The sequence below is a fragment of the Rhinichthys klamathensis genome, unplaced genomic scaffold (genome assembly GCF_029890125.1).
Source record: "Rhinichthys klamathensis goyatoka isolate OS25496 unplaced genomic scaffold, OSU_Roscu_1.1 h1tg000141l_1, whole genome shotgun sequence".
Lineage (NCBI taxonomy): Eukaryota > Metazoa > Chordata > Actinopteri > Cypriniformes > Leuciscidae > Rhinichthys > Rhinichthys klamathensis.
This window is the reverse complement of record NW_026606676.1, coordinates 849,239-876,667: the sequence shown is the minus strand read 5'-3', so window position 1 is coordinate 876,667 and position 27,429 is coordinate 849,239. Positions and strand designations below refer to the sequence as shown.

At 46.4% G+C, this 27,429-nt stretch overlaps 1 protein-coding gene across 1 annotated transcript; it reads left to right on the top strand.

Annotated features, from left to right (window-relative positions):
* The first annotated feature begins 413 nt into the window (after window positions 1-413).
* On the top strand, window positions 414-27,283 carry si:ch211-241j12.4 (uncharacterized). The gene is made up of 17 exons (XM_056257694.1): window positions 414-615; window positions 1,228-1,299; window positions 1,370-1,493; window positions 6,800-6,899; window positions 10,434-10,556; window positions 13,163-13,279; window positions 14,600-14,760; window positions 15,345-15,491; window positions 15,560-15,662; window positions 15,730-15,858; window positions 18,123-18,308; window positions 20,428-20,654; window positions 22,558-23,406; window positions 23,491-23,584; window positions 24,643-24,750; window positions 25,205-26,753; window positions 26,814-27,283. The coding sequence occupies exons 1-17, from the start codon at window positions 567-569 to the stop codon at window positions 27,281-27,283; spliced, it is 4,608 nt and encodes a 1,535-aa protein (XP_056113669.1). The 5' UTR covers window positions 414-566.
* Window positions 27,284-27,429: the final 146 nt, after the last annotated feature.

Below are 27,429 nucleotides of genomic sequence, written 5' to 3'. Positions count from 1 at the left end.
AATAGTTTTTATTCTTCACCAATCCACTTTTTAGGTCTGATGATGATAAAATGTTCAAAACTTGCCTGTATGGTTTCCTCAAACTGAGTGTTTTTCAGAAATGTCAGCCTATGTCAATAAAGTTATTACAGAAGGGTTTGTTTGTATGCTTTTGTATGCTAAGGTATAAGTTTCCAACTTATGCACAGATCTGTTTGGAATTTTAAAACAAGTAAATGATTGAACAATTTTAAATAATTAATTTAATTTGTTACGTTAAACTTGTTTTTCTAGGTAATTTTATAATAAAGTTTTAAACAAAAATGCCGTTTGTGTACATTCGCATCGTGCGCGCGCTCGTGTTTGTGGGCGTGTTCGCGTGTCCCGTGGCCCCGCCCACCGGCTCTCCGCTATAAAAAAAGCGCGCTCGCTGCCGCTCTGCTCCGGGTCACTCACTCAGCGCTGAATGGGCTCAACATGGCGGACACTCTCGAACCCACTCCGGCTCTTACTCTCTCCCTGTCCCGCTGCAGGAGCAGTGTGTTATAAAGTTCCCGGGGGAGTGTGTCTGCGAACACAGGCGTCAGATGAGAGAGCGTGAAGCGCTGAAGATGAACGGCGCGCGCGCAGGTGCAGGTGAGCAACAAGTGCTTCTGTTAAAGTGGGACTTTACCGTTTCTCAGTGTATAGAGCTGGTCAACTGTGACTTTACCGTTTCTGTTTAAGTCTATAGAGCTGGTCAACCGTTTTCTCCTCGGTTTGTCGTATATTAGACCGTGTAGTGAGCGTGTGTTCGTGTGTGTCGCTCCGCGGTGCTGAACAGTGTTTCGGCTCGTGTGAAGATGAGCCTCAAACATCAGGAGAGAGAGTTATGCAGAACACCATAATCTAAATCATGCTGTGGTCAATAATGGTGATGACATAAGTCAGAAGTGTGACATGCTAAGTAATAATTATTGGATTTAAAAAGACAAAATGATCCCATAAGTTGAAATTATGTGAAAGTTGACATTATGGCATTTCAAGTTATTAAAAGTAGAAAATATGGCCTTTTATGTGATTGACTTTTGGTCAATTAATTTGTGAATTTGACTTCTCATAAACATGACTTGGGTGTGTCATAACTTCACCTTTTTGTCATAACTATGTTTTACAAACGCATGTTTCTCCGTGGTGTTGTGGAGCTGGGCTTCAGAGCAGGTCATTGAAGTGTGTGTGTGTATGTGTGTGTGTGTGTGTGTGTTTCAGGGGTCCCGAGTCCTTCATCCCCGTCCCGGCCCTCAGAGCACGTGCTGAACTCTGGTGCGGTCGTGTTCCCCGGTAAGAGCCGCTGGATTTGCTGTGTGTGTGTGCGTCTGTGTGCGCGTCTCACAAGTGTGTGTGTGTGCAGGTGTGTTTGACCAGCACGGCTGTCCTCTGGTCCTGTTCCCCGCTGAGGCGCAGTGTAAACTCACTGAGGAGCTGAGCAGAGAGGAGGTGTCACACTTCATTCACTACTGTCTGCGCCTGCACAGGTAACACACTTCACACACTACTGTCTGCGCCTGCACAGGTAACACACACTTCACACACTACTGTCTGCGCCTGCACAGGTAACACACACTTCACACACTACTGTCTGCGCCTGCACAGGTAACACACTTCACACACTACTGTCTGCGCCTGCACAGGTAACACACACTTCACACACTACTGTCTGCGCCTGCACAGGTAACACACTTCACACACTACTGTCTGCGCCTGCACAGGTAACACACACTTCACACACTACTGTCTGCGCCTGCACAGGTAACACACTTCACACACTACTGTCTGCGCCTGCACAGGTAACACACACTTCACACACTACTGTCTGCGCCTGCACAGGTAACACACACTTCACACACTACTGTCTGCGCCTGCACAGGTAACACACTTCACACACTACTGTCTGCGCCTGCACAGGTAACACACACTTCACACACTACTGTCTGCGCCTGCACAGGTAACACACTTCACACACTACTGTCTGCGCCTGCACAGGTAACACACACTTCACACACTACTGTCTGCGCCTGCACAGGTAACACACACTTCACACACTACTGTCTGCGCCTGCACAGGTAACACACACTTCACACACTACTGTCTGCGCCTGCACAGGTAACACACACTTCACACACTACTGTCTGCGCCTGCACAGGTAACACACTTCACACACTACTGTCTGCGCCTGCACAGGTAACACACACTTCACACACTACTGTCTGCGCCTGCACAGGTAACACACACTTCACACACTACTGTCTGCGCCTGCACAGGTAACACACACTTCACACACTACTGTCTGCGCCTGCACAGGTAACACACACACTTCATACACTACTGTCTGCGCCTGCACAGATAACACACTTCACACACTACTGTCTGCGCCTGCACAGATAACACACTTCACACACTACTGTCTGTGCCTGCACAGGTAACACACACTTCACACACTACTGTCTGCGCCTGCACAGGTAACACACACTTCACACACTACTGTCTGCACCTGCACAGGTAACACACTTCATACACTACTGTCTGCGCCTGCACAGGTAACACACTCTTCATACACTACTGTCTGCGCCTGCACAGGTAACACACTTCACACACTACTGTCTGCGCCTGCACAGGTAACACACTTCACACACTACTGTCTGCGCCTGCACAGGTAACACTCTTCATACACTACTGTCTGCGCCTGCACAGGTAACACACACTTCACACACTACTGTCTGCGCCTGCACAGGTAACACACACTTCACACACTACTGTCTGCGCCTGCACAGGTAACACACTTCACACACTACTGTCTGCGCCTGCACAGGTAACACACTTCACACACTACTGTCTGCGCCTGCACAGGTAACACACACTTCACACACTACTGTCTGCGCCTGCACAGGTAACACACTTCACACACTACTGTCTGCACCTGCACAGGTAACACACTTCACACACTACTGTCTGCGCCTGCACAGGTAACACACTTCACACACTACTGTCTGCGCCTGCACAGGTAACACACTTCATACACTACTGTCTGCGCCTGCACAGGTAACACACACTTCACACACTACTGTCTGCGCCTGCACAGGTAACACACACTTCATACACTACTGTCTGCGCCTGCACAGGTAACACACACTTCACACACTACTGTCTGCGCCTGCACAGGTAACACACTTCACACACTACTGTCTGCGCCTGCACAGGTAACAAACACTTCACACACTACTGTCTGTGCCTGCACAGGTAACACACTTCACACACTACTGTCTGTGCCTGCACAGGTAACACACTTCACACACTACTGTCTGCGCCTGCACAGGTAACACACTTCACACACTACTGTCTGTGCCTGCACAGGTAACACACTTCACACACTACTGTCTGTGCCTGCACAGGTAACACACACTTCACACACTACTGTCTGCGCCTGCACAGGTAACACACTTCACACACTACTGTCTGCGCCTGCACAGGTAACACACACTTCACACACTACTGTCTGCGCCTGCACAGGTAACACACACTTCACACACTACTGTCTGCGCCTGCACAGGTAACACACTTCACACACTACTGTCTGCGCCTGCACAGGTAACACACTTCACACACTACTGTCTGCGCCTGCACAGGTAACACACACTTCACACACTACTGTCTGTGCCTGCACAGGTAACACACACTTCACACACTACTGTCTGTGCCTGCACAGGTAACACACACTTCACACACTACTGTCTGCGCCTGCACAGGTAACACACTTCACACACTACTGTCTGCGCCTGCACAGGTAACACACACTTCACACACTACTGTCTGCGCCTGCACAGGTAACACACTTCACACACTACTGTCTGCGCCTGCACAGGTAACACACACTTCACACACTACTGTCTGTGCCTGCACAGGTAACACACACTTCACACACTACTGTCTGTGCCTGCACAGGTAACACACACTTCACACACTACTGTCTGTGCCTGCACAGGTAACACACACTTCACACACTACTGTCTGCACCTGCACAGGTAACACACACTTCACACACTACTGTCTGCGCCTGCACAGGTAACACACTTCACACACTACTGTCTGTGCCTGCACAGGTAACACACTCTTCATACACTACTGTCTGCGCCTGCACAGGTAACACACTTCACACACTACTGTGTGCACCTGCACAGGTAACACACACTTCACACACTACTGTCTGCGCCTGCACAGGTAACACACACTTCACACACTACTGTCTGTGCCTGCACAGGTAACACACACTTCACACACTACTGTCTGTGCCTGCACAGGTAACACACACTTCACACACTACTGTCTGTGCCTGCACAGGTAACACACTCTTCATACACTACTGTCTGCACCTGCACAGGTAACACACTTCACACACTACTGTCTGTGCCTGCACAGGTAACACACACTTCACACACTACTGTCTGCGCCTGCACAGGTAACACACACTTCACACACTACTGTCTGCGCCTGCACAGGTAACACACACTTCACACTACTGTCTGCGCCTGCACAGGTAACACACACTTCACACACTACTGTCTGCGCCTGCACAGGTAACACACACTTCACACTACTGTCTGCGCCTGCACAGGTAACACACTTCACACACTACTGTCTGCGCCTGCACAGGTAACACACACTTCACACACTACTGTCTGCGCCTGCACAGGTAACACACACTTCACACTACTGTCTGCGCCTGCACAGGTAACACACACTTCACACACTACTGTCTGCGCCTGCACAGGTAACACACACTTCACACACTACTGTCTGCGCCTGCACAGGTAACACACACTTCACACACTACTGTCTGTGCCTGCACAGGTAACACACTCTTCATACACTACTGTCTGCACCTGCACAGGTAACACACACTTCACACACTACTGTCTGCGCCTGCACAGGTAACACACACTTCACACACTACTGTCTGCGCCTGCACAGGTAACACACACTTCACACACTACTGTCTGCGCCTGCACAGGTAACACACACTTCACACACTACTGTCTGCGCCTGCACAGGTAACACACACTTCATACACTACTGTCTGCGCCTGCACAGGTAACACACACTTCACACACTACTGTCTGCGCCTGCACAGGTAACACACACTTCACACACTACTGTCTGCGCCTGCACAGGTAACACACTCTTCATACACTACTGTCTGCACCTGCACAGGTAACACACACTTCACACACTACTGTCTGCGCCTGCACAGGTAACACACTTCACACACTACTGTCTGCGCCTGCACAGGTAACACACTTCACACACTACTGTCTGCGCCTGCACAGGTAACACACACACTTCACACACTACTGTCTGCGGCTGCACAGGTAACACACTTCACACACTTCACACACTACTGTCTGCGGCTGCACAGGTCACACACACACACACACACACACACACACACACACACACAGAGGAACCGGGTAAAGCTCTGTCTTCACTCATTCCTGACGTGTGTGTGACTCTCCTGGTGTGGAACAGAAGATGTTTTGAAGAATGTCCAAGCTGCTCTTTTCCATAAAACACGAGTGTGTGGTGAATCATTCTGAGCTCCACAACTGCACCATAAACTTCTAATGCAGCATCTGCCCCGTTTAATGTGTTCTCTGATAGTTTGTGTGGTGTATAATGTGTGTTCGGCACTAAACCTGCTCTCAGCTGTGTGTGTGAGCAGGAGAACATCAGTGATTGAGGAGCGGGAGGATTCACACAGTTACTGCTGGAGCTCAAGTGTGAATGATGTACGGGTTTAAACACCGTTGTTAGTAAAGTCTTAAAGGGACAGTTCACAGACTCATCATGTGTTCTCCCTCATGTGACCTGTAGGACTGTGTCTTCTGTGGAGCACATGCTTCAAATGCTTTTAAGCTGAAATGGGTGCAACCTTCAGAAAGACATATTTTACTTTCCACAGAAGAGTCATATGTCATCCTGGTGATTTATTAGTGTTTCTAGTATCTTAAAGGATTAGTTCACCTCAAAATGAGAATTTCCTGATAATTTACTCCCCCAATGCCATCCAAGATGTTCATGTTTGTCTTCAGTGGAAAAAAAATTAAGTTTTTATGGGACATTTTAGGATTTTTCTCCACACAATGGAGTTTAATGGCAACCAAATTGAAGTTTCAAAGGGCTTTGCACGATCCCAGCTGAGGAATAGGGTCTTATCTAGCGAAACCATCGGCCATTTAAAAGAAATGTATATAGTTTTTAACCACAAGTGCTGGTCCGCGACACGCCAGGCATTACGTAATCACGTTGGAAAGGTCACGCTGGACGTGGGGTGGATGTACCGCCCCATTGTTTTAAACATCTAGGATATGCACACGAAAGGACCATTTTAAACAATAAACTGACACAAACACATACATATGTCATTCAACATACAATAAATTTGAACGATTCTCCGCGCTTGTAAACAATGGGGCGGTACTTCCGCCTACGTCCAGTGTGACCTTTCCAACGTGATGACGTAATGCCTGGCGCGTCGCAGACCAGCACAAGACGAACCGTTGTGGTTAAAGTATATACATTTTCTTTTCTTTTTTTTAGAAAATGATTGTTTATATGATATATCCCAGCAGGACAGCACGTTTATATGTGTGAGCAGTTGTATTATAACTGTGAGCTGCTCATCTTTTTCATCATTGTGACGTGAGCAGCTTGGACTTTCTGCTCCACCTCTCGCGTTTCAATGTCTTTATTTGTTGGTGAACTTAAAACCACATGACTGTGTGTGCAGTATCCGGGGTGAGGGTGGCCTGCTGTCTGTGGCCGTTGATCTGAGACGAGCTGATCTCCCCATCACTCGCTTCATCACGGAGACTCTTCTGCTGCTGGAGGTATTCAACACTGCACTATCACTACACCACTTCATCATTCCTCCTCCACACTCCTCCATCATTCCTCCTCCATCATTCCTCCTCCATCATTCCTCCTCCATCATTCCTCCTCCATCATTCCTCCTCCATCATTACTCCTCCATCATTACTCCTCCATCATTACTCCTCCATCATTACTCCTCCATCATTACTCCTCCATCATTACTCCTCCATCATTACTCCTCCATCATTACTCCTCCATCATTACTCCTCCATCATTACTCCATACTCCTCCATAATTACTCACTCCTCATTACTCTTCCATACTCCTCATCATTTCTCCATACTAGTCATTGCTCCATCTCTTCATCACTACTCCTCCATACTCCTTCTTTACTCCATCTCCTCCATACTACTCATTACTCCATCTCCTCCATTACTCCTCCGTACTCCTCCATTACTCCTCCATCATTACTCCTCCATCATTACTCCTCCATCATTACTCCTCCATCACTCCTCCATTACTCCTCCATTACTCCTCCATCATTACTCCATACTCCTCCATAATTACTCCTCCATACTCCTCATCATTACTCCATACTCCTCCACAATTACTCCAGCATACTCCATACTACTCACTCCTCATTACTCTTCCATACTCCTCATCATTTCTCCATACTAGTCATTGCTCCATCTCTTCATCACTACTCCTCCATACTCCTTCTTTACTCCATCTCCTCCATACTACTCATTACTCCATCTCCTCCATTACTCCTCCGTACTCCTCCATTACTCCTCCATCATTACTCCTCCATCATTACTCCTCCATCATTACTCCTCCATCACTCCTCCATTACTCCTCCATTACTCCTCCATCATTACTCCATACTCCTCCATAATTACTCCTCCATACTCCTCATCATTACTCCATACTCCTCCACAATTACTCCAGCATACTCCATACTACTCACTCCTCATTACTCTTCCATACTCCTCATCATTTCTCCATACTACTCATTACTCCATCTCCTCCATCATTACTCCTCCATCTCCTCCATACTCCATCTCTTCCATACTCCTCCTCATTACTCCATCTTTACTCCATCTCTTCATCATTACTCCTCCATACTACTCATTACTCAATCTCCTCCATTACTCCATCTCCTCCATACCCCTCATTACTACTCCATACTCCATCGTTACTCCATCTCTTCATTACTCCTTCATACTCCATCGTTACTCCATCTCTTCATTACTCCTCATCATTACTCCTCATCATTACTCCTCATCATTACTCCTCATCATTACTCCTCATCATTACTCCTCATTACTCCTCCATACTCCTCATCATTACTCCTCCAAACTCAATACTACTCATACTACTCCATCTCCTCCATACTAATTACTCCATCTCCTCCATTACTCCTCCATCTCTTCCATACTCCTTCTCATTACTCCTCCATACTCCATCGTTGCTCCATCTCATCATTACTCCTCATCATTACTCCTCATCATTACTCCTCATCATTACTCCTCATCATTACTCCTCATCATTACTCCTCATCATTACTCCTCCAAACTCCTCCTCTATTACTCCATACTCAATACTACTCATACTACTCCATCTCCTCCATACTAATTACTCCATCTCCTCCATCATTACTCCTCCATCTCTTCCATACTCCTTCTCATTACTCCTCCATACTCCATCGTTACTCCATCTCTTCATTACTCCTTCATACTCCATCGTTACTCCATCTCCTCATCATTACTCCTCCATACTCCATCGTTACTCCATCTCTTCATTACTCCTCCTCGTTACTCCTCCATACTCCTCCTCATCATTACTCCTCATCACTCCTCCTCCATACTCCTCATCATTACTCCTCCAAACTCCTCATTATTACTCCATACTCAATACTACTCATACTACTCCATCTCCTCCATACTAATTACTCCATCTCCTCCATTACTCCATCTCTTCCATACTCCTTCTCATTACTCCTCCATACTCCATCGTTACTCCATCTCTTCATTACTCATCATTACTCCTCATCATTACTCCTCATCACTCCTCCTCCATACTCCTCCTCTATTACTCCTCCTCTATTACTCCTCCTCTATTACTCCTCCATACTCACTCCTCCTCGTTACTCCTCCTCGTTACTCCTCCTCGTTACTCCTCCTCGTTACTCCTCCTCGTTACTCCTCCTCGTTACTCCTCCTCGTTACTCCTCCTCGTTACTCCTCCTCGTTACTCCTCCTCGTTACTCCTCCTCGTTACTCCATACTCCTCCATACTCCATACTCCTCCTCGTTACTCGATACTCCTCCTCGTTACTCCTCCTCCATACTCCATACTCCTCCTCGTTACTCCATACTCCTCCTCGTTACTCCTCCTCCATACTCCATACTCCTCCTCGTTACTCCTCCTCCATACTCCATACTCCTCCTCCATACTCCATACTCCTCCTCGTTACTCCTCCTCCATACTCCTCCTCGTTACTCCTCCTCCATACTCCTCCTCGTTACTCCTCCTCCATACTCCATACTCCTCCTCCATACTCCATACTCCTCCTCGTTACTCCTCCTCCATACTCCATACTCCTCCTCGTTACTCCATACTCCTCCTCGTTACTCCTCCTCCATACTCCTCCTCGTTACTCCTCCTCGTTACTCTCTGATGCTGGTTCACTGCTGACCGCTCTGTTTCTCCTGAATATGAGTGTTTACTCGCCCTCATGTTCATGCAACCCCAAGTTATGTTCAGGACTGTTTTTAAATATTTCTTAAAGATTTAGTAATAGTCCACATGAGCAGAAAGCAGAGTTACTAAGCAGGGTAACCAACTAATAATTTCAATTGGCTTTAATTGCTATTTCTTTATATACTTTTAATGTTCAAGTAATCTTGGAGACTTTTCAGGTGTTTGATTAGGGTTGCAGAAATGCTTTTAAGAGCCTCCAGAAGACTTGTACACATCTACTATACTATAACTATACTACATCTGCTACACTACCTATACTGGGATCTTTAAGTGTTGCTTGCTAAAGTCCACAGATGTTGATGAACGGCAGACAGAAGCTGATTGAGCAGATGTAGTTCCTGAATCTGCCAGCAGGGTGGCGCTGGGTTCTGGGTGTCATGAGACCGTGGCGACTGATTGGTTTAAAACATGACTGAATGAGTCTTGTGAAAGATCATCTGAATAGTGTTTCCACCATTGACGTCAAACCCGGTGTGATGCGTCTTCATGTGCCAAGACTTGACATGCAGCATTACTGGAGCCGCAGCAGAGCCAGACGCTCAGGCACTCGGACACTGGGTTATCAGAGGGGGATACACGTGCGGAGTGTGTGCTCTTCCTCTGTGTGTGTGTGAGCTGAGTGTGTGTGTAAGAGCTCTTCCTCTGAGTGTGTAGTTTCTCTGGCGTTGAGGCTGAAGTCTTGAGTCTGAGGATCACATGCTGCTGTTGGTCACATGTCTGATCTCGTACTGCAGAAACAGTGATTCAGCACGACTGACTGACTGACGTCTGTGTGTGTTGTGTTGCAGTGTGACCGGAGGATCATCCACTCTGTGTACATCGTTCAGCCCAAGAAGAGAGAAGTGCAGAAGCAGCTGGTGAAACTGCTGAGCTCCAGCGCGTCCAAGCAGCGCCGGCCCGTCCTCTTCAGAGTGAGCACACACACACACACACACACACAGTCCTCTTCAGAGTAACACACACATCATGGTCACATGACTTCACCGTCACCCCCACTAAACTCTTTCAGTCTTTATTTAAAAACATTGTTCCCTGAAAGCTTGAGTTAGAAAACAATCCCAAGGGAGTTATAGTGATGTATCTTTTCTTTTTTCTCACTCTTATTTTTTATTGTTTTAGGCAGATCAAACCCAAAACATGATCTCAATTTTGACTGATTACAAAATGCAAAAATAAAAATGAACAATTAAACAAGACCGCGACCAGAAAAAAAAAAACCCTTCAGATTACAGAGTTTCTAATGCTATTCTATATGCTATCCATTTGCCCCATTTTTCTTTAAGTTCAGCTTCTTCCAGTCTTTGAATAAAGGTCATTCTTCCCATGGTGAATATTTCCTGCACAATGTCCATCCACGGAGTATGGCTGGGTGGCTCAGGTTTGAGCCAACTTATCGCTTTCCTCCCTGCCGACAATAATATCTTAACCAAATATCGATCATCTTTCTTTACATTGGACAAAAGGCCCAGATACATTGTTGTAAAAGTTAATGGTACGGAGTACTTCAGTACTTTACAGAAAGTAAGGTGGACAGAGGTCCAGAAAGGTTTTATCAAGCCAGTCCCAGAAAACATGTGTGTGGTTAGCATCCACAGAGCCACATCGCCTCCAACACATTTGTTGGGTGGACAGTTGTTTACCTTTAATATATAGTGAAGTGATGTATCTTATTTCATGGAATAAATGGTGAATTTTCTTCAAACGCGTTAATAAACCCATCGGGCCTCATTTCTCAGTCCCTCCAGAAAAGCGCGATTATGCGATCGCATGATTCAGTGCATAATCAGCCAAAGTCCGCATATTTATGCGGGGCCGCATTTCTTTCAAATACGCCGCACTTTCGCCGCATAAATTGGCGATTTCCGTGCAAAATATGCGGGGCTTGCATGATTTCATAATCCTCACATTTTTGTTGCAAAAATCACATATATCTTAGCAGAAAGTGGTAAATGTTGCGTTTGCTTCACACGAGAGCCGCCGTTTCCCCTGTTGCCATGGGAACGTTATGAAGTGACGTAATTACGCGACGTGAACATCATCGAAAAGCTGTAAAACAGGAGCACACTTTATTTTTATATTTTATTTATTCACTTTTACAGAAGTTGTAGCATATTCCTCTAGTAAAGCTACAGAACTTGTTTGACTCATCAGTGTTTTGTAAGTTTGATGTGTTTATTAAGGTCTGAAATAAAACAAGATGAGAACTGAAATATTCCAGCACTTTCTGTGATGTATATGCTTGCTTATCATAGGAAGTAATAAGAAATTACTCGTATTGCATAAATATCCCGCATATTCCAACGGGCCGCATAATCAAGGCTTTTTGCCCGCAACAATCACTAAAAACTGTTTTTCTGGAAGGACTGATTTCTGAACCAAACGTAGAAACGAACTGTCGTCTTCCGACAGGGTTCAGGTGTGATTCATGAAGCATTCGTACATCTCGCCAATCTCATCGTACGAATAATCATTTGTTGATAAATGTGGCGGCTGAGTTGTTTGAATATCACACCCCTAAAAACTCCCGATTTAGATCCTCACCCCTAGAGTTTAACACGGACAAACCCGGCCGAGAGGAAGCAATCTCAGAGACATTGACTCCAACACCCGATAACCTCGTAATTGCAAACAATCATATTCATTTATATGTATATTAAATACCGGTAAATAAAATGAAACATTGACAAACATAAACTAAGCTTTTTTTCCCTTTACTCCACAACAAATCCTTTAAATATCACTGTATTCAGAACAGGACAAGAACAAAAAATAAGTAGCTATAAATGATATATTAAACTGTAAAATAAAACTTGGGCTATAGTGGCATTCAGTGTAAACCGCACACAAACATCAAGCCAAAATGAATGAATTTAAAAGTGAAACTGTACGGCGTGCTCACCGCTCTCATTGTCTCGAATCTAAATGTTTCTATATTTGCCACGTAACTTTGTTTGGCTGATTGCATTTTAGTTTGAGTGGCTGAAATGAAACTGATTTGTGTGGTGCGTTTGCTTCATAAACGAGGCCGAGTGTGTTCAGGGCGAGGGAACCAGAGCTGCTAGAAGTGTGTGTGTGTTTCCTCCATCCCTGCAGCGCTGTAGGAACAACCCTTTCATTACATGAGAATAACTAGAGCATATTTAATAAATCTGTCACCAGTGCAAGTCGTGACAGCCAGCATTAACCTATCATGGCTAATGTACTTGAGCTGTTTGCAGCAGTGTGTTCACTCACGGTCTTCAACACCACACACACCAACACAACCACCACTGCTCCTCAAACACACACGAGGCTTGCTGTATAACTGACCTCGATTTCTGAACACACGGTTCTTTAATAAAAACATTTAAGAGTTTTTTGTTTTGAATATGTACCTGAACTTTTACCAGATGAATCGATATTGAATCTTGAGCTCGTGAATCTGAATCATTGTTAAATCGTCCTCATTTCCCAGCGCTAGTGTGTGAGCTGAGGAGGGTTCTAACGCTAATGTCTCTGTTTTCCTGCATGTTAACAGCACATTTTCCTCAAAGAGGTGTTCGAGCTTTCCAACTACATCGACAGAAGCCAGTTACCGTCCAGTTTGGGTGGATACCTCATATACTGCCATCAGAGCTGGGCGGCCTTCGTCAAGGTACACGAGTGTGTGTGTGTGTGAGGAACCTGCACTGCATACAGAAAGGTTTGTGTGGCGTTGTTTTTACGATTTAGAATCAGAAGTTCATCAACAATACAAGCAAGTCTAATGAAGGACCCCACCATCATAAGTGTGTGTGTCTATAGGACGACGAGGCCTGATATCTGAGTTCATGTGATGGCCTGTGTTTGTCCCTCCAGCCTTTTCAGATCTGAAACACCCAGGCGCTGCAGAACAGTGTGTGTGTTGGTCATGTCTGATTCTCTGGCTCAGGATAGATCAGTCACGCCACTGCAGGTCTCATGATCGGCTCGATGGCCTTAGATAACAGCGCTGACGCACGCTTCACTCCACAGACCCTCTCGGCTTCGGCACTGTTCACTATGTGCATGTTTAATGTGTGTGTGACTCAATGCGTTTCAGTGTATTCATCATGATCGGCTCTATTGTGTGTCGCCCTGGAGAAGCTTCAGAGGACATCATCTGAAGTCATTAGCAAGTGAAAGATCCCCCCACACACACACCGCATCTCCCGTGCTTGTCCTCGCCGCGGCCTCTCTTCAGGGGTTGATCACGCCTTATAGATCTGACACACGGGCTGCTCTGAGCTGATCAGGTGTCGGTGTGTTTACACCGCAGGGAACCGGGTCTAAGTGAAGTTCTGGGTAATTTCCCCTCAGAGTCCCTGCTCGCGAGGTAGTAGTGCTTCAACGTTCAGGAACTTTCAGGGGCGGGACTTGGGCTCTGGACATGCTGACGGTTTTCTCCAGAGCGGCTATATGTATAAATGAACTAAACTTTTATTGGAAAAAAAAAAAAAAGAACATCACTGACCTTAAGCTGGACTCTGACGCTATTTTCTTCTGGAAACAAACTGTTGCATTATTTCCTGTTATCTCTGTAACGCTGCTTTGAAACACTTGTAAAAAGCGCTACATGAGTGACGCTGACTGGACTATAGAGCTATAAGGCCATCTAGTGCCTATAGTCATGAATTATCATGTTATATATATTTTTTTTCCCCACAAGAGGTCAGCAGAGACACCCAATGTAAGATATTTTGAGCTGAATTAAAAGGGTTATGCATGAAATTGAGTTATATTGAGGTTAAGTTGAAAGAATGTGAGGAATGTGCTTAAATGAATATTTATTTATTGATCAAATCTAGTAATTTAAAGGTAAATAAAATACGAAAATCTGAAAAAATTGCATTAAAAATAGAGAATTTTAGGGCTTCGGGTCATTTTGACCCGCGAGGGAAAGATGTGTCAAGTGCGAGGGAAGGATGAGGGTTAATACTGCTGTGTGTGTGTGCAGGTGATGGATGTGTTTGTGCAGCAGTTCCTGCTGGTGGTGAAGAGACTGCCCTCCTGCATCTCCACTCTTCAGGCGCTCTCCAAGCTCCCCGTTCCTGATGACCTCCAGCGGCTGCGGGACTTCTGCTCGCTGAACCAGGCCCGTTTCCAGCAGCTGAGGAGGTGTGTGTGTGTGTGAGCCCCTCACTGAACCCCATAGTGCTCCGCTAAGAGTTTCAGATCCGATCTTTAACTCTCAGTCATTGAATGTGTAGAGCGCTATGATGAAACACGCAGTTTACTGTATAACGAAATGGCAGAATTTGGCATAATTGAGTGAGATTCAAAGATCTGGAGTAACTCAAGAGTAGGACACTGAGGTGGTGATATGGACCAGAGTTATGAAGAGGCACATTTATTCATTACTTCTATTCAAAGCCAAAACTTGAAGTGTTATGTCAGCGTTGTGTTTCTCTTGATACAAGTCATAATCGTTATACAATCTTTTGAAGACGTATTCACATTTACACGCACTAAATATAAACCATGCATTCAATTCAGTACTTCTATATAGAGTTGCTCTAGCAAGTGGCAAAACTTTTGTTAAAATCACAAACATTCTTAATGATCTTACAAAACAGCCTTTTCTTTTGCGTTTAAATCTTTATGCAAGAAATCCTGCGGGTCACAGACCCCACAGAGGTCACTGTAATCCGTCTGCAGGAGATCTTAGAGCAGACTGTTCTGTTCTGTGTGTGTGTGTGTAGGGATCTTGGTTTAGATGACCTGTTGAAGCACTGTGAGTGTTTGCTGGAGAAGCTGCGTTTCCCGGAGAACGATCCCTGCTTTCAGGCCATGGCTGGAACGGTCCTCTACACACACACCGCTCTGGAGATGCTGCGCAACTACAACCGGTACGTGTGTGTTCGTGCAGCTGAGACTCCAGAAACGCATGTACAGATGTGTTGTGTGTGTGTGTCAGGATCAGGTCAGCGGTGCAGAAGGTGGAGCTGCTGTGGACTCAGGTGTTCTCCAGAGCTCAGGTCCAGCTACAGATGCTGCGTCTGCAGAGAGAGGCTCGACAGGTCAGGAACACACACATCACGGTGTTAATCTGAGGACAGATGAGTGTAACAGCTGTGTGTGTGTCAGATCCAGGAGCAGATGGTGGCGCTGTACCGGCAGAAGCTGCAGGCGTACAGGACTGAAGTGGCTGAAGACACACACACGGCTGAGGAGCTGCTGCTGCAGTTTGAGGCGTCCGTCTACACTCATGCCATGGTACACACACACACACACACACACACACACACACACACACACACACACACACACACACACACACACACACACACACACACACACGGCTGAGGAGCTGCTGCTGCAGTTTGAGGCGTCCGTCTACACTCATGCCATGGTACATGCCCTCCTCTCTCACACACACACACACACACACACACACACACACACACACACACACGGCTGAGGAGCTCCTGCTGCAGTTTGAGGCGTCCGTCTACACTCATGCCATGGTACATGCCCTCCTCTCTCACACACACACACACACACACACACACACACACACACACACACACACACACACACGGCTGAGGAGCTGCTGCTGCAGTTTGAGGCGTCTGTCTACACTCATGCCATGGTACATACCCTCCTCTCTCACACACACACACACACACACACACACACACACACACACACACACACACACACACACACACACACACACACACACACACACGGCTGAGGAGCTCCTGCTGCAGTTTGAGGCGTCCGTCTACACTCATGCCATGGTACATGCCCTCCTCTCTCACACACACACACACACACACACACACACACACACACACACACACACACACACACGGCTGAGGAGCTCCTGCTGCAGTTTGAGGCGTCCGTCTACACTCATGCCATGGTACATGCCCTCCTCTCTCACACACACACACACACACACACACACACACACACACACACACACACACGAGGAGCTCCTGCTGCAGTTTGAGGCGTCCGTCTACACTCATGCCATGGTACATGCCCTCCTCTCACTCTCTCACACACACACACACACACACACACACACACACACACACACACACACACGGCTGAGGAGCTCCTGCTGCAGTTTGAGGCGTCCGTCTACACTCATGCCATGGTACATACCCTCCTCTCTCACACACACACACACACACGCGCTCTCATCACGCACGCGCTCACATGTCAAGTCATCTTCATTTATCAGGGCTTAGGGCTGGGAATCAAATACTTGAGGTCAGGAATCGGACATTAACATTTCGATTCCTCTTATTGATTCCTCTGAGCATTTCAATATGACTTCTCAAGCGCGAGATGACTTCTGTGCATCCAAAGCGCGCTCACAGAAAAAGTGATTTTATTGTTTCAAAACATTCGACACATAAACAGGGTTCTCTACAACAGTGGTTCTTTAACTGAACGGCAAATTTGTTTGCATACCCCAGTATATTCTACTCCACCTTAAAATAACATTTAAAACTGAGCATGTATTTGGTAAAATGCTGTAAATGCATGACATCTGATCAAATTACCTCATCTTTCGCGGTCAACTGCCTGCATCCACACAAGCCAGCAAACCACGCTACATCACTGCTGTTCTGGCGATGCACCTTTGTAAAAGTGCAAAGTGGGGATTTAGCACTTACTAGCGTGAAGAACAAATACTGTATAGACACAGACTGTGCATAGAGATCGATTTAAGATTAAAACTCTTCAATACAAAAACACCCTGTGTTAGTAGTTTTAATGTTGATCATATATTATACAAGCAAGAATGTAATGTTTCCCGAATATCCACACGATTGTAAATGTGACGCTGATTTTGAAACCGTAATATTAAGCTATGTTGATTTTAATTTGATTTTAATTGAATTCATTATTTTTGCTCCATTTTGCAACATAAAAAGTTTTCAAAATTCATTCACAGCACACTGTTTGTGAAATGAATGTGTGGCTTTGAACAAATCGTGATAATTCAATGATTTATTCATAAATGCAACCACTTGCTTCGTTACTGGATGAATAAATGAGTCACTCATAAAGACAGTGACTATGCCACCTCCTGGCGGTTAGATTAATATTTAAAAGTATCGTTTTTACCGTAATTGCATGTTTCTCTATTGAACATCTGAAGGCAATCACACACGCTGTGGAGGATACAGTATTATGTGGCCGTGTACTGGCGTTTCTGAAGGAGGAAAGTGCTTCTAAAGATCCAAAATGATAGAAGATTAACTTTTTTTTACAAATATTTAACTTTTTTCGTGCAAAAAACTGAGCTAATCTCCAGAAACATGATATGAATATCTGATGTATTGAATGAAATGCCAGTGTCCTAACCAGGCAGATGCAGTGAGTTTCCAGAGACGCAGAAGATATCTGCTGTTTAATGGCGGTTGTGTGTTTCTCTGTGGATGTCCCACTGAGGCGACTCGATCGCCCCTTTGCTTTGGTGTCCGGCTAACCTCTTGTCTGCCCCCTCCTCTGCCCAGGCGCTGGTCCGGCGCGCGGAGGACGTCATGCACACGCTGGCGGAGACGGTCCCCGAGGCCGAGCGGACGCCTGCGCTGCCGTGGCTGCAGGACCTGGAGCGGCTGAAGCAGAACCTGTGCTCTGCGGTCCGGCGTCTGGACCAGACCCTGAGGAGCGCCGCCGACTTCCATCACGCCCGCGACCGAGTACGGGACCGCCGCCAGTCTCTCAGTATCAGCATGTGCACATTCACACAGGGGTAGCAACTTATGAACGGGGGAAACGCTGCTGTTAATGGCCGTGGGACAATTTGTACAATAATTTGGTACGAATCCATCTGGTAGAAACTTGTCAAATTAGACGGATAAACATGGTCAAGGAAAATGTGACCCAGGCTGGCTCCAAGGGCCGTGATTTTTAAGTTTGATAATGTTTTAGATTTATATTAGTATTTTTAGGGGTTTTATGGTACTAAATTATATCTACGCAACATTTATTATCCATTTATTCACTTTTTGAGCATAGACCTGCTCAAAATGAAATTTCCAGCTTAAACTGTCATGAATCTCGAATGCTTTAGAGCACAGACTTCAGTTTAGTCTCTTTTCAAAGACGACACTTGGCAGATTATTGCTGTGGTGAAAAGTAATTTAAAAGTTACAGAATTTTAAGTTTATTATGAAAAATGCACAAAATACTATTTAAAATTTTTGTATGAAACCTATATTGTCACAACCTATATTTTATTTATATAAACATATATATACATATATAAAAAATTTAACTTTAAATTAGACCATTTTATTTTTAGAATAATGATTATAGTAAACTGTGCATCCCTTTAAACATGAATAGCAAACCAGATTTTTAATCCGAAAATTAAAAATTGGGTTTTATTTTTTTGTTTTTTTTCACCAAGTGGTGCAGCCGTAACCCAAACTAAGTTAAACGTGTTACTCTTAGTGGTTTTCAGCAGGTGTTTCTTTAAAGGGATACTCCACCAGTTTTTCTTATTAAACTATGTTATTCCCTTAACTAAGACGAGTTGATACATACCTCTCTCGTCTCAGTGCGTGCACTATATCGCTCTGTATTGCCGCAAAACTATGTTAGCACTTAGCTTAGCCCATGCATTAAATATGGGCCAAGCAGAGAAGCGACCAAACACTTCCACGTTTTCCCTATGTAAACACAGTTACTCGAGTAGTGTAACTTGACCTGGGCTGGTGACACAAAATAAACCGTTGCGCTTTTCTAAGCGTTTAAAATTGATGACTATATTATATGGCGGAATACCATAACAAGTGCTTTTGAGCACTTCGACTTGGCGCAATAATATCTTCACTCGTGAAAAGTCCTCTTACCGGCTCCCGCTTCCTCTCCCCCTCCCTCTGACATTTCCGTCAATACAACCAACGTGACATGCGCCGGTAGTAGTAGTTCGAGCGGAGTTGACGAAGTAACAGGTTGTTGGAAGCTAGTTTGTATACAATCATGGTTAAAACGTGCATCGTAAAGGGTTGTGAAAATAAGGAGAATGTACATAGTGCTGTCATTTTTCACCGAATTCCAACACACCACATACAGCGGAGAGCTTGGTTAGCTGCTTTCGGGAAAGCTCCGGTCTGTTCTGGATCATATCTTTCTTGCCTCTCACGGTCCACAAGAGCTAATTCCTCCTCCGTGTACTCGGGTTCAAACAGATATGGCTCTGGGTCTTCTACAAAGAAGTCATAATCATCTACAAAGTCCGCCATTGCAAATGATCTGCAGTTTGCTAATAGCACAGCACAGGTAGTAAAAGTCACGTTGGTTGTATTGACGGAAATGTCAGAGGGAGGGGGAGAGGAAGCGGGAGCCGGTAAGAGGACTTTTCACGAGTGAAGATATTATTGCGCCAAGTCGAAGTGCTCAAAAGCACTTGTTATGGTATTCCGCCATACAATATAGTCATCAATTTTAAACGCTTAGAAAAGCGCAACGGTTTATTTTGTGTCACCAGCCCAGGTCAAGTTACACTACTCGAGTAACTGTGTTTACATAGGGAAAACGTGGAAGTGTTTGGTCGCTTCTCTGCTTGGCCCATATTTAATGCATGGGCTAAGCTAAGTGCTAACATAGTTTTGCGGCAATACAGAGCGATATAGTGCACGCACTGAGACGAGAGAGGTATGTATCAACTCGTCTTAGTTAAGGGAATAACATAGTTTAATAAGAAAAACTGGTGGAGTATCCCTTTAAGGGATGATGGTTTATATTGTGAGACCCATCACGGTGTGGAACTACTGTGTGTATATGATATCTAAATGAGCGTGTGTTTCTCAGTGCAAGAGCTGGTGTGAGCGAGTGCTGGGCGAGAGCCTCCTGCAGGAGCTGCTGTGGAGTGAGCACTGCGGGGGTCCGGCCGAGGGCGGCTCGCGGAGACCGGGAGTCCAGGCCTTCCTCAGGAGAGACCCCGGCCCAGAGGAGGAGGAGCTGGTGACGCTGGCACGCCTCGCCCACAGCATGAGCGAGCCCAGCCTTCAGCAGGCCGGCTCTCAGCTCTCGCACAGGTGCGCTGCCACACCTTCAGTCCAGGCACACGCACACATGGCTGCTTTGAACTCTTAATGTTGGTCTCTTAGCACATCTCCTGATATCTGAATATCTGTCAGGTCATCTTACTGTGATCACATTTATGACCTGAGAGAGAACAGGCCACAGATCTGTGTGCACCCCTGCAGCAATGCTGACAATGCCATAAAGCACACTAAACACTGATAACTACCAGAAATCATCTTAAGTGACCCGTTTCACTGGTTTACATGCAAACCAATAACCCAGCAGTACAAGAACCATGTTTGCAAGACCTTTTTTAAAAATCTGCTTATTCCCCGTAATTAATCACAAAGTAATCATTGTTGACATTTAAATTTCAAAATGTCTACAGGAAGCTCATTCTCCTCTTGATGACCACAGCTTTTCCTTTGGCTGCATGAGAACACATTATCATGGTCAAGAAAACGGTGTAATGCATTATTGTCTTGAGCATAATCCTTTTAAAAACATTAGGGGTGTAACGGTTCACATTAATCACGGTGTCGGTACGGCTCGGTATGCGTTATCGTCAGGGGGGAAAAGGAGTACTGTCAAAGTAAATAAAAATAAAGAAAATAAGCACAAATAATCAAACTACAAGCAACAGCAGGAACACAATGGAGCAAAGATACAAATAAAATTGTGTTTTTCAGGTAGGTTTAAGTACAGTTTTCAGGCAGAGAAATTGAGTAATCAAATGTAAAATATTGCATATAATCTTCACTATAAATTAAATAAATATTAATTGTTAAACTTACACAAGCTATTCAGTCAAGAGCAGAGTGATTTCCTTGATTAACATTAATAAACAGACCGCAGGAATATTAGGCTGCGGTCACTTTAAGACATAATACACTGAGACCGACACATGCAGGCTTATTTTACTGTTTACGTTCATTTAAGATGTAACCTACGATATCTGCTGGTATGACTGTTCAATGCGAGTGACAATGCTCTATATGACCAAAGATTGATTGTTGTCCATGTTTTAACCATCGCTGTTCCACATATTGGACAGCTACTTGGGTGAAACGCATGTCCATCGACTGAAACGTGCATTAACTGACGTGTTTTACTTCCCCCAACGAGCCGTAGTACAGATGCGTTGTCAGATTTGGCATTAAGCGCAGCACAAGTGTGTGCCGAACCATAGCTGGAGAGTGCGGTTTTGTTTTTTAGTTGGGAACAGTTACACCCCTACAAAAATATCCATGTACACGTTCAATGTGATTTTTGCCCAGATGTGTTCCTGGATCAGTGTTTTTATTAGTCGTTGACCAATAGTCCTAAACCATACAACAGGAAATGAGGGGTTGGTGATGTCACTCCAGTCCTAAGCCTTGCCTTAAACCCTACCGGTTTGCTAAGCCAGACTGACGTTATTAACATTGTGAATCTGACAAACATTCATTCTTTCATTCTGTCATTTCGTCTTTCTAATGTACATTTTATAAACCTCTACTTTGTGTTGTGACCTTGGCATTAAACATACAGTAAACTAAACACTACTGTGTGTTTCTAACACAGCAGCTGAAGGTGCGATGGCAAATTTGACATCTATCTTCTAGCCTATGCAGTCAATCTCTCTTTCTTCCTATTTTGGAAAGTCATGGAAATACTATCGTGCATTTAAAAAACAAAAGTATGCTATTAGAGCAGTCGGGAATGCAAAAATCTTATTTTTAGTTTGTTCACCGTTATAATATACCCAACTCTGACGACTTCTGCTTCTGAGAACCCCTGTACATGTGGAAAGGTTAAGGGTTTTTAGAAATCCTGTACGGGTGTGTTGATCCAGAAACTCCTTGGCAAAATGGCGGGCACAAGCTTGTTGAATGTGGATTTGTTTGCGTGACGAGTGTTGATGTCGGTCCACAGATGCATGACCCTGAGGAGACTCTTGACCTCCACGGGTGCGGTTCCCCTTCATGACCTTCACCTCGCCCTCCAGTGGCAGTACGAGTACCTGAAGGGTCACCACAAGAGCTCTGACATCACTTCCCCCGAGGACCAGCAGCACACCTGCAGTCTGGCTGCAGACTCGGCCCTCGCCCGGCCGGCGCTCGTGGTGTCCCCCTGCGAGGGCGTGTGTGGTGTGTCCCGCTGGCCCTCTGTGGAGGCCTCGCCAGCCGCAGCCAAGCCGCCCTCGCTCAGCTCCTTCGACTCCGGCTTTGACGGGGCAGGGAACACTCATCCGCATCACCGGAGCAGGAGGGAGAATCTCCCGAGGTTTCTGGGAAACGGAGACTCCGCGTTCAAGTCGAAGCAGATTCACGAGGACATTGTGAGCGTGTCTGACTCCGAGGAGCAGCCTGAGGAACGAGGGTTCGGGTTACAGCGGGCCAGTATTCAGATCGTCCCCAAAATAACCTCCGACTCTGTGAACCTGGAGATCAAAGTGAAGCGCTCGTCCACGCTTCCCAGAAACCCCTGGCTGAGCCTCCCGATAGATGACCTGGAGAGCTCCTATACGGTGACCATTACGCCCGGCTCCTCCCTCCCGCGGAGCCCCAGTCCCTCGGGCCGGCCGCAGGACCAGCCGACGCAGACACACCTGACGCAGACGCACCCGAGCTTCGAGGAGTCGGAGCTGAATCCCGTGGGAAATGTCCTGTCCAGCACCCTAACGGACAGTGAGGAGAAGCCCAGCTGCACTGTGGATGGGGATCCTTCTCTCCTGTGGGACTCCTTCGACCTGCACAACCTCAGACGGGACTCTTTTGAGCGGTAAGGCCGTCCATGGTGTTTCTCTAACGGTGTTTAATTGTGGTGTGGCCTCTTTAAGGACTCGTGTCCTCCTGTATTGGGTAGGTTGGACGTGTCTCTGGGCGACTGGGCTCAGAGAGAGCAGCAAGAGCTGAAGGAGGTGGAGACGACGTTAGAGCGAACCGCTGAGATCTTACAGGTGAGTGTCCCCGAGCCTCGGGTTACGCTTCGACAGGTTTATGAAGCAGTGTGATGTGGTCTCACTCCTAGCGGTGTACATGAATCACTGACAAATCTAGAATCATCAATGACACATGTACGCTACGTCACATACTGTTCAGTTATGAAATATCTATATACAGAGTAGAATACAGCTGTCTAGTGCAATTTTAGTTTTAGCAATCTCTTAGTTTTTATTAATATTGTTTTTGTAATTTAGTAGTTTCTGCCTTTTTTGCATCTATCTAGGTTGTTGTCCCTTTCATTGCACAGGGCATTTACTGAGCGAAACATGCTCTTGCTCGACTGTTTCACCCGCCATGATTTTTTTTTTTAATTCCCTTTGAAATGCTTTGATTCAGTTTATTTGAAATGCACAACTCGCTCACTGACAGACATCTGCTTTCAAATGCTTACGTCAAGTAACATTTATTTATATAGTGCTTTATGCAATACAGGTTGTTTCAAAGCAGCTTTAAAGGGATAAACCAGAAAATAAGTGCTTGTTTATTCTGAAGTATGCTTGCGGTTCTCTGCTGTGACTAAGCGGTTAAATGCACTTAAATCTACAAATGCTTTTAGGATGTGAAATTGATGTAAAATTAATGTAAACTGTCTGTTATATCTGATATAACATCTAATATGTTTAAGTAGATCTGGGCATTAGTGTGAACGCAGACCCGCCGTCTGTCATCAGTAACAATCAAACCGCAATAATGCTGACCTTGCTTGTCTGGAAAACATTGATACTAAGGGTTAGTTCAACTAAAACTAACCCGCTTAATTCATATGGATTCGTTTTACGATCTTGTTATAAACGTTTTTGAAGAGTCAAAGTGGTAGTTGCGATGCTGTCAATGGAGGGACAGAAATCTCTGATTTCATCCAAAAGATAATTTGTGACTTCAGCTGATAACCCGAGATGTACGTTTTCTCCTTGGCTTGCAGTTAACAGCTAAAAGTTGTGCTTTTCTCCTTGCCCTGCGCGGTGACCTTGCAGCTGAAGCGATTGACCTGATTATGAGGTCTTGTTTTCAGGAGGAAGAGGATGTGCTTGCTCAGGAGGTGGTCCTGGATGAGCTGTTGCGGTCCGAGGATCTGCACAAACACTGGCCCGTGTGGACTGAAGCACGCCAGCACAGTACGGTGAGTCTCTCGGGGAGGTCAGGAGCAGGTGACCATTCGATTTCTGCAAAGAGTTTATTATAAAGAGACTGTGATTGCCTGAGAAGAACCGTGCTCTGACTTGGGCTGTGCAATTAATCGCAAAACAATCACGATTTGAGCACATGCGATTTCTAAACCGCATAAGGCTGGGATTTTTATTTAAGATATTTATATTTCAATTCAGAATACTGCAATGTTCTTGTGCGCATGTTTAAGATGTTAACCAATCAGAGCTCACTCAGCGCACCGCGCAAATTACGACGGAGCTGAGCGGGAGAACAGAATAGGTGAACGGGAGGAAAGAACATAAAATGTGGATGCAGGTCATACAGTAAATTAATGAAACCGGAGAGTTGGTGTGTCTGTGCTCTTTGGTTTGTGTTAGGAACTAGGAAGGAAGTATGAATATTTGAACATTAATTTTTTGTTCCAGATGTCCCCACAAGATCTGGCGGAGTCTGGCGTGATCGGATTGGATGATGTCCTTCAGAGTGAACCCTCTTCCTCAGGCTCTGAGACTCTGAAAACTAGTGAAAGCGACTCTGACGCCCCGGGATTAGGCGATGAAAGTCCATCGAGTGAAAGGCCTGTGCAGCTGGACACGAGATGTCCTGAGGTGGACAGAAGTGGGATCCTTCGAGAGCTTAGAGATCTTCAAGTTCTTGATGAGCAAATAATGGAGGAGCAGTTGAAACTGGAAGCGCAGCGCTGCACTGAGACTGAGCCGCTTCAGGCGGAGCAACGGACGCTGGGTCATGTGACCACACGCAGCTCCTATAGGGAGAGGAGGCTGTTCCTGGCACAGCTGGAGGAGGAGAGACGGGAGGTGGAGAAGATGGAGAGAAGCTTGAGCAGAGAGATGAACAAGAACAAGGTGAGGACAAGCTCAAGCAAAGGCTGTAGAGTTGTCAAGTGTTCGGTCATGGAGAGGAACTCGAAGCTGAAAGATCTGGACGGCGAGCTGTTGAGGAACTGCAGGCCCGAATCTACCCGTCAAACACAGTGTGCCAGTCCATCGCCTCCAGATCGAGCCGAAGATGCCAGTCTCTCAGATGCGAGCTTGACTCAAGATCGAGCTGAAGATGCCAGTCTCTCAGACGCGAGCTTGACTCCAGATCGAGCTGAAGATGCCAGTCTCTCAGACGCGAGCTTGACTCCAGATCGAGCTGAAGATGCCAGTCTCTCAGACGCGAGCTTGACTCCAGATCGAGCTGAAGATGCCAGTCTCTCAGACGCGAGCTTGACTCCAGATCGAGCTGAAGATGCCAGTCTCTCAGACTCCAGCTTGACTCCAGAGCCTTTGAGTTCAACAAGCGGGTCTGTTCCTAACACGAGCTTGAGTGAGATTGGGATCGGAGGTCCTGCAGCTCCTGACTCCGCTCCCGGCTCAGAATCCCTTCAGGAAGCCCCGTCTTGTCAAGGAGAGCCTTTTGTATGGAGCAGTTTTTCTACTCCCGTTCAGAAACTGGAAGCTATGGATGCCACTGAAGGCCCCAGCGGCCATCCTGAGCATCCCGAGGGTGAGACGTCTTCCTGCGCCTGCACAGACGGTGGTGATTCTGCTGCGGATCAAGCTGAGCTGGAGGCTAGTGCTAGTGAAGATGAGATGGAGGCTAGTGAAGCGCAGCTAGAGGTTAGTGAAGCTCAGCTGGAGGCTAGTGCTAGTGAAGATGAGCTGGAGGCTAGTGATAGTGAAGATGAGCTGGAGGCTAGTGCTAGTGAAGATGAGCTGGAGGCTAGTGCTAGTGAAGATGAGCTGGAGGCTAGTGCTAGTGAAGATGAGCTGGAGGCTAGTGCTAGTGAAGATGAGCTGGAGGCTAGTGCTAGTGAAGATGAGCTGGAGGCTAGTGCTAGTGAAGATGAGCTGGAGGCTAGTGCTAGTGAAGATGAGCTGGAGGCTAGTGCTAGTGAAGATGAGCTGGAGGCTAGTGAAGCGCAGCTGGAGGCTAGTGCTAGTGAGGCTGAGCTGGAGGCTAGTGCTAGTGAGGCTGAGCTGGAGGCTAGTGCTATTGAAGCGCAGCTGGAGGCTAGTGCTAGTGGAGCGCCCTTGACCCAGAACAGCGGTGCGGTGCGAGATGCGTTTGATCCCGGCGGCGTCCTGGTCGCTCCTGTGGCTGCACCGCGGAGGCCCGTTCCTCTCGACGGCCGCTCTGAGAGACCGCCGTCAGCCTCTGAACACACAGGGACTGGAGCACCGGTGGAGTCAGCCGCTCCCTCAGCGCCCGACGCCTGCGCACAGAGCACATCTCAAGGCCTGCACATGCAGAACAACAACAACAACACCGCAGTGCTGCGCCGCGGAGAGACCTCGCGCTCCTCCGCGGCGATCCCAGAGACGCAGGCGCTGACCAGCCCGCAGGAGGACGCCGTGGCCAGGCCGTGTGAGGGTGTGCCCCGTGCCGGTGGAGGCTCCACGAGAGCGGCCTGCAGATCTGCACTCCACCAGCTCGACACCTACAGACAGGTGCGCACCAGGGCCGGTGAGGGGAGCACTCTCGTTGGGTTAGAGTAGGGGGTGCGTGGTGTGTATCATCTGTGGTGATAACGTAAATTGTGTTGAGTATGGCACTCACTTTGAAAATGCTGCACACTGACGACGGTGCACTGCTTTATTGCATGACGTAACCTAGTAGACTGCAGTTAATATTGAGTTACGCT